The sequence below is a fragment of the Sinocyclocheilus grahami genome, unplaced genomic scaffold (genome assembly GCF_001515645.1).
Source record: "Sinocyclocheilus grahami isolate Dianchi unplaced genomic scaffold, SAMN03320097.WGS_v1.1 scaffold971.1, whole genome shotgun sequence".
NCBI classification, from domain to species: domain Eukaryota; kingdom Metazoa; phylum Chordata; class Actinopteri; order Cypriniformes; family Cyprinidae; genus Sinocyclocheilus; species Sinocyclocheilus grahami.
Window position 1 is genome coordinate 338,771 of NW_015506150.1, and position 8,044 is coordinate 346,814.

At 36.9% G+C, this 8,044-nt stretch overlaps 1 protein-coding gene across 2 annotated transcripts in view; it reads left to right on the top strand.

Moving 5' to 3' along the window:
- Positions 1–4,911, top strand: part of lpar3 (lysophosphatidic acid receptor 3) — a 10,042-nt gene extending 5,131 nt beyond the window's left edge. For both annotated transcript variants that reach the window (XM_016250097.1, XM_016250096.1), the window contains exon 3: positions 3,866–4,911. In XM_016250097.1, coding sequence (XP_016105583.1) covers positions 3,866–4,197 — 332 coding nt within the window. In that variant the 3' untranslated portion in view covers positions 4,198–4,911. The remainder of the gene's footprint in view (positions 1–3,865) is intronic.
- The last annotated feature ends 3,133 nt before the right edge of the window (positions 4,912–8,044 follow it).

The window sequence follows — 8,044 nt, forward strand, 5'->3', positions numbered from 1 at the left end:
CAAGGTAAAATAAAAAAAAAAAAAAAAAAAACCCCCCCCCCCCCCCCCCCCCCCCCCCCAAATATACAGCTGATGCGCTTTTTGAGTGACAAGCATTTTGTATGTACAAACTCGCTACAAAAAACGAATGCCTCCTTATAATATGACACAATCACAGCCAGCAAGAAAATATGTGATGTTTAATGAGAAGCAATGAAATTTCACAGAGGTCGGGGCTGCCCAGTGGAGAAAAATAAATGCTAGATGTGGTCCTAGCTAGTTAGGACATAAACACAGAATTAATAGATTTCACTCTGTACATTTGTAAACCCTCAATTAACCACCTTATTAGCATATTTATGTGATCAAAACATTGATTTAATAATCAACATCCATACAGTTGTTTATTTTTTTTACTGCTTCCAACTGGAAGATGTGAGATTGGAGGAAGAAATATATATTTATATATAAAGGCTTCTGCATTTTTTCCAATAAATTGCCCATATAAACTTTGTGTTCGTGCACAAAACCTTCACATTCCTCCATGAAATTTTGCTTTCTTGCAAAACCTTTGTGTTCCCCAAGAAGTTTTGCATTCACTTCCAGAAACTGTGTTAACTCAAAAATGAGCATTTCTCAAAAATGTTGCGTTCACTCACAAAACCTTTGTTTCCCAAGCAACTTTGCGTTCACTCACAAAACCATTGCGTTTCCCAAGCAACTTTGCGTTCACTCACAAAACCTTTGCGTTTCCCAAGCAACTTTGCGTTCACTCACAAAACCTTTGCGTTTCCCAAGCAACTTTGCGTTCACTCACAAAACCTTTGCGTTTCCCAAGCAACTTTGCGTTCACTCACAAAACCTTTGCGTTTCCCAAGCAACTTTGCGTTCACTCACAAAACCTTTGCGTTTCCCAAGCAACTTTGCGTTCACTCACAAAACCTTTGCGTTTCCCAAGCAACTTTGCGTTCACTCACAAAACCTTTGCGTTTCCCAAGCAACTTTGCGTTCACTCACAAAACCTTTGCGTTTCCCAAGCAACTTTGCGTTCACTCACAAAACCTTTGCGTTTCCCAAGCAACTTTGCCTTCACTCACAAAACCTTTGCGTTTCTTAAGAAACTTTGCTCTTGCTCTCAAAACCTTTGTTCCCACAAGGAAATTTGTGTTCACTCACTAAACCTTTGCATTCGCCAATACATTTTGCACTCACTCGCAAAACCTTTACATTCCCCTGAGAAACTTTGTTAGATTGCAAAATGCTCAAACACTACTTGGTTTAGGATTGGCTGTTGCTTAACAACAACTGTAGCTGTATTTTTAAATGTTTTTTTAACAAATTAGATTTTTTTTATTGTTTATACCTGAATGCTTTTCCATCTGTAGCAGTACTGACATTATATGGTCCATTACACAATTTAAAATCTTTCAAGGTCTTCTTTTAAAATAGTTGTGGCTGCTTTGAGGCTCTGTTGTCCTGCGGTACCCAACCCTCTCACCGCTGCGGTTCGTTATGCCATGTAATAAATGCATATATGCAAAGGGCTCTTACAACACTGTGCACATCTGCAGAAAACATGGTGCTCTGTCCTTCTCCACAACCGTTTAATACGATTAAAGGGAAAGAGTGTTCACTTAAATGGCAAACTTACTAGAAACCACAGAGGAACCCCCATTTGATGAGGTTTAGTCATAACCTCTCTAGTAAGCATTTATGTTGCCAAATAGACACATGTATCACACTTTTAACCTTACAAAACACTTTTAATCAGTATGTGTCATGTTTTACAGTAAAATATCTAAACTTCCTTAAAACAAGTTCCATTTACTTTTAGAAACAAAATCAAATTTGTCAGCATTTATTAAGAATTGTTTCTATTTTTTTACTGTTAAAAATGACTGATTAAGAAAATGATTTTTAGTAGTGAAACAGGAGGTGGGTTTTGTGCGACTCTTTCAGGAGAAGCTCCGGCATCTGAAAACAACCATCTCCTTTGTTCATTTTAGAGCTTATGAGTGTTTTCTAATCTTGAAAGACGTGCCGGTTCATGTTCTTCACCTGAGATCTATCCTATTTGTCCGAGCTTGTCTTGCGGTGCAGGCAGGATTTCATATGAACTTGAAAGAATTAAAGGGGAACTGTGACTAAAAGCAGCTTTGTTGCTGTGAGTCACTCTATCGAGGCTCAAAAAAAGGGTTATTGAACATGTTGGGGCAGAAATGCGTTCTCGAAGTGTGGTTAAAACAAACAAAAATCACTGCAGCATCTACAGCAAATGCAATATGTGTAAAAGGTTAATCTTAGAGGTGCAGCAAGCCATATTTTTTTCTGAGATGAGACAAATTTTGGAACCTGCTTGCCACTGGGAACCAATGGCAACTTTCTCTGTTTTCATTTCCTTTAAAACAAAACAAAACAAACAAAAAAGTAGAAATATCAGCACCTCGTTTCATAATCTTGAACACAAGGCTAGTAAGGTTAAACTGTCAATAATATATACCCTCTCATCTTCTTAAGTGTGAGAACTTGCACAATTGGTGGCTGACTAAATACTTTTTTGCCCCACTGTATATATATATATATCAAAGTTAGCTTGTTAACACAGATGATTAATTTTCCCAGTTTAAATGTGTTAAAAATATTTAATGCAGGGGCAGAGCTATGGTTGGTCACTCCACTCAAAACTGCAGCTTCGGTCTCTCTTTTTTTTTCTTGACAAGAATTGCGTTTATTTAGAAGCAGAACGTCTTTAGGACCACATCAAACAGGAGACTTTTCAGACTTCGAAAAAAATATGGAATTAATTAGTTGCTCATTTTTATTTTATTCAAATTTTTATTTATATAATTGTAAATACAAAAACATATGTGTGACGTGTATGTGATATATCTCCAAATGTGACCCTGGACCACAAAACCAGTAATAAGGATCAATTTTTCGAAATTGAGATTTATACATCATCTGCAAGCGGAATGAATAAGCTTTCCACTGATGTATGGTTTGTTAGTGTAACAGGGCTGACGAGACGTGAGACGTTCGGATCCAAATGCAAAGCTTTATTTCAGAGACGTGGTAAACAGGCAGGGTCAAAACACTGGCAAACAGGTATATGGCGGGCAAAACACAAGAATAGTCACCGGGCTAGCGTAGGTCACCGAACAGCAGACAGAGTCACAGGGGCAAGGCTAAAGGGAGGAATCCAGGAAAACAGGCGAAGATCAAAACCGGAGAAAACAGACAAGGCAAGGCAAAAACTAGGAAAACACGGAGACTCTGAAAGGGGTACAGGCTAAACAGTACTCAGCAGAGAAATGTGGTTAGAGGGGGTGTTATATAGTGAATGAGGTAATTAGAAACAGCTGTGTGCAATCAGAGCAATCAGGTGTGTGCAATTCGTGCTGAGTGCAATCAGTGCAATGCATGATGGGAAATGTAGTCCGGGGTGATGTGCAACAGTGTGTAGTGCGAGAGTCAATGAAATTAGAAGTTCATGGACCGGATTCGTGACAGTTAGGATAGGACAAGGGTATTTGGACGAGATACAACTATTTGAAAATCTGGAATCTGAGGGTGCAAAAAAATAAAAATATTGAGAAAATCGCCTTTAAAGTTGTCCGAATCAAGTTCTTAGCAGTGCATATTACTAATCAAAAATTAAGTTTTAATATATTTACAGTAGGAAATTTACAAAATATCTTCTTGGAACATGATCTTTACTTAATATCCTAATGATTTTTGGCATGAAAGAAAAATCTATAATTTTTACCTATACAATGTATTGCTACAAATATACCCAAGCGACTTAAGACTTTAAAGTTTTGTGGTCCAGGGTCACAAATATATATGGTGATATCATTAAAAACAAATGTTTGTTTGTCTCTTTTAGGAGCGTTTGTGATCTGTTGGACTCCTGGACTTGTGATTCTGCTTCTGGACGGACTCAAGTGCGAAAAATGCGACGTCCTGAAATTCAAACGCTGGCTGCTGCTCCTCGCCGTCCTCAACTCCGTCATGAACCCGATCATCTACTCCTACAGAGACGAGGAAATGTGGACCACCATCAAGAACCTGATGTGTTGCGTTCGCAACGGGACGAGGCGGCAGAGGTCGTCCAAGGCCAACATTCAACGCGGCTCTGGTCGGGAGACAACCAGTAGCCTGAAAGAGAATACAGCAGAGGACAGCAAGGTCTCCACACAGGAGATGCTAAAGTCTTGAAGGTGGGCCGGACTCGTTTTTGACTCTGTGAAGACCGTTTTAATCACCCTGGTGTGCCATTGCTCCTGAACTCTCCTGAGGTCTGCTCTCATGGAGGAAAAGTTAGAGCAGAACTCAAAAGGAGTTTAATGACAGTACAAAGCAATGCACTTATTTTTACCATTTTCAGTGATAGTTGCCCGTATTAATGCCTGCGTGCAGCATGTCTGAGCATGTGCACTACCCACCACACCACATCTCCCACAGCAATGCACTTGTAAAGTTTCACTTTACCTCATTAATTCAGCTTTTGACCATTTCTCAAGATCCGAAACAGATTTCATTAGTATACTGTACTGTCGTAAAATCTGTTTTCTAAGTATACTGTACTGTTTAAAATGAGTCTTTGACTTGTTTAAATCTTAAAATGGATGTATGTAGTATGTAGATCATATGTAGACTTGATGTAGATATTAATGTAAGCATTTGAGAGATTTCATATGCATTTCAAAGTCTTCATGTGTGAGAATAATTTTTACTGTGTATAGTCGAATATTAGATTTAAATATTAGAATTATAATTATGTAATACATGATTAAGTGGTCAATTATGCCCATGTAAATACATATCGGTACTGCTAATTTGTTGTTGTGGTTTCATGTGTAAAAGATTCCCATTATTCAATATTACATATAAAATGTAGCTTATTTCATATGCACTCACTGTGAGGGGGAGAAAGAAAAACAAAAAATTGCAGTTTACAGTGTAAATGAGATTATCTATCTCTCTATCTCTCTCATTGTATTTTAGTTCAAGAACAGAAATATATATATATTTAAGAAAAATGATGAAAACATGTTTTTTTTTTAATATGATTTTTATGGAACTGTTTTAACACTTCAGAATAAAAAAAGATGATTTAATTTTTTCAAAATTGTGACTATATTTCACAGAGCAGTGTGCTATTGTAACTAAAACTAACTATAAACATATTTTTTCAGTAATTCAAATAAACTAAAATAAAATATTAGATGAAAACAATCTTAACCCTAAATGAAAATTAAAAATTGCAACTAACTGAAATAAGTTTAAGTACTAAAACCGAAATAAAAATTAAGTTAAGCTAAATAGAAATATCTAATATAAACAATGCTGCTAAATTAAACAAAATGACTAAAACTTAAACTAAGCTCAAAATGAAAACTGAAAATAACAAAAATAACATCAATTTCAACACTGGTTGAGGCTTCAGATTTCAAAATGTAACTACTTCCTTTTTTTCCTGAGGTGAAAAAAACGACCGTCCGTAATATAGTCTATACAATTTGTAATTTGATAAAAATGATAAAGTAAATTCCTTATTCCTCCGGTTAACATTATTGGGTCCTTTATTTAAGTTTTCATCCTATCAACCCCTCCTAATGTGCGTTAAGCCCGTAGGCTGAAATCCAAACTGCTAGGTCAGGGGTACAGAATTAACCGGTTTCCTTTCTTCAGGTTTTGAAATGGTGAGATATTCCCCGTCTTACGCAATTCTGATGCAACAAGCTCCCGTAGATCGTCTCACCTGAGCTCCAGTTATGCTCCTGGAGTTGCGACACGGCTTAATTACAGCCTGACAAAACTACAACCGTGCTTCAGATTGTATATCCTGGGAAACCAGCTTTTCCTGTTGATACTTGGGCAAAAATGTTTTCAATGGCCACCTGCAGGTCCTCATGTCGGGCGTCGAGACTGTCACGTATTACAGCATAAACAGGATGATTTATTCTTCCGGTGTGGGCACTGATTTCATAAAGATAAACCACATTGGAATCATGTCACTTTGCTGCCATAAACAGGAAATGTACACAAGGTCCTATGGCAAGCCGTTTTAGCATTTAAAAGTTTGTTTTGACTATCCATAAATATAATTTAAGATAGGAACAATTGTATTTTGACGAGTCATAATTATAATTCGACTAGACACAATGACAATTAGAGATATCTACAATTATAATTGCACTAGTAAGAAATTGGATTAGAGATATCTCTAAATACTTGACTAGTCAAAACTCCATTTAAGATATCTGTAATGACGTCATAGATATCTTCAATAGGGCGTCACACATACGCAAAGGTAATTAGAGATATCTCTAATTCAGTTCGATTAGTCACAATTATATTTTAAGATATCTGAATTGTACCTGCTCCTTGTCGAATGTGCTGTTGTGTGACGTGAGACTAAATTTACTCCGCTCCTCCCAGAGCCCTTCCCCGACTAATGTTTAGTGCTAACTGCTAATAATAGTGGTCTGCTTTTCTTGTCACGGAGAGAAAAGCTACTGGATGAAGTGCTTCAGGGATTTTTAAATAATATCTGGATGCAGCCTTATGTGGTAAAAGGTCTCCAGCGTGCATGTATGTATAGCACTGTGATTTTAATTGAATCATGTTGCAAAACGGACCAAATGCAGTTTAATGTTCAATAAAGGCAGAAAACCGCAAACTGCTCATCAGAATTTATTTATTATACATTTAGACATAATGAAGAACAATGGAATTATACAACAAAAACATGAAAAATAGTAGAAATAAATGCATGATGGACAAGAACAATGCTTCATAATCAGATGCAGTCGAAAAAGGTGATGGCTGATTTAAAAAAGATTACAATTGAATAAAAGTTTAACTGGCATTGATGACATTTATTAGTAGGTTGCATTATGTTGTGTATGGATTCAGGTTTACTTGTGTCGTTATGGCAGCTTGTTCTGCCATGGAATAAAAAATAAAAGTAATTTGCTTTTTATCTTACAATTTTTTTCTCAGAATTGCGAGATATAAACAATGCGAGTTATAAACTTTATAACTCACAATTCTTTGCATGATGATGATAATCTGCTGTGTTCAATGATGAGCGCCAATGTATTATTTTAACATTATATAAAATGTTGCAACAGCTGACATGAGGCCTACACAAATCCTTAGCTACTGATTTTGCATGTGCTCGTTTGTAAATAAAGGCTAACACAATTTAATCCACAGCACATGTCTCAACATTACGATATAGAACAGGACAAAAGCCTGTCTGAGTCCTCTCTGTGTTGTCTACCACTTTTACACATGCTCCAGCTACATTTCAGCTAACCGATCTTTAGATTTAATCACCATTGGTAGCGAGATTTATGGTAATGCTTTTCTCCTCAGTTGGTCAGAACAAACGTGGCAGACTTGTTAGCTACTTGTTCAGATGGCAATATCCGGTGAAAATGCTTATTTGGGTCATATATTCCAAGACGTAGACTAGAATCTGTGAGTGCAAAGTACAATATCCACACCGGTGCGGTGACTGACTGCCACACATACTCTTCAGAACATTAGATTCATCTGCCCTGGAGCCGTGCCGACTCATAACCCAGCAAGGAAGATAATTCCACACTCAGCTGCAATTCCCGGTTTTCAAACAGAGATGGCGACAAAGAGGCAAAACTTACGGACTGCAGCTTTAAATAAAAGCATGTAATCAATATCTGGCTGAGATTGGCATTGTTTGTATGCTGTTGTTCCAGCCACGTTGTCGCAGAAATCGAATTTCCGAATCGCTCGTCGCAAACCTAGCCCTTACAAAAATTAACCATGGTTTTATTGTAGTAAGTGTAGTAGGCTAACCATGTTTTTTTTTGGCTTATTGATTACCATTTGAATAACCACAGTTTTACTCCAAATACCATGATTAAAGATTAGTGTAGCCAAACCATAGTTCATTTGTGCTTACCATGGTTTAACTATAGTAATGTTATCGCGTGTTGTGGTAAGTAACAGCACTGAAATGTATGAAAAGCAACCAATTAAGTATTAAACTTTACCGTTCGTTCAAGTTTGCATT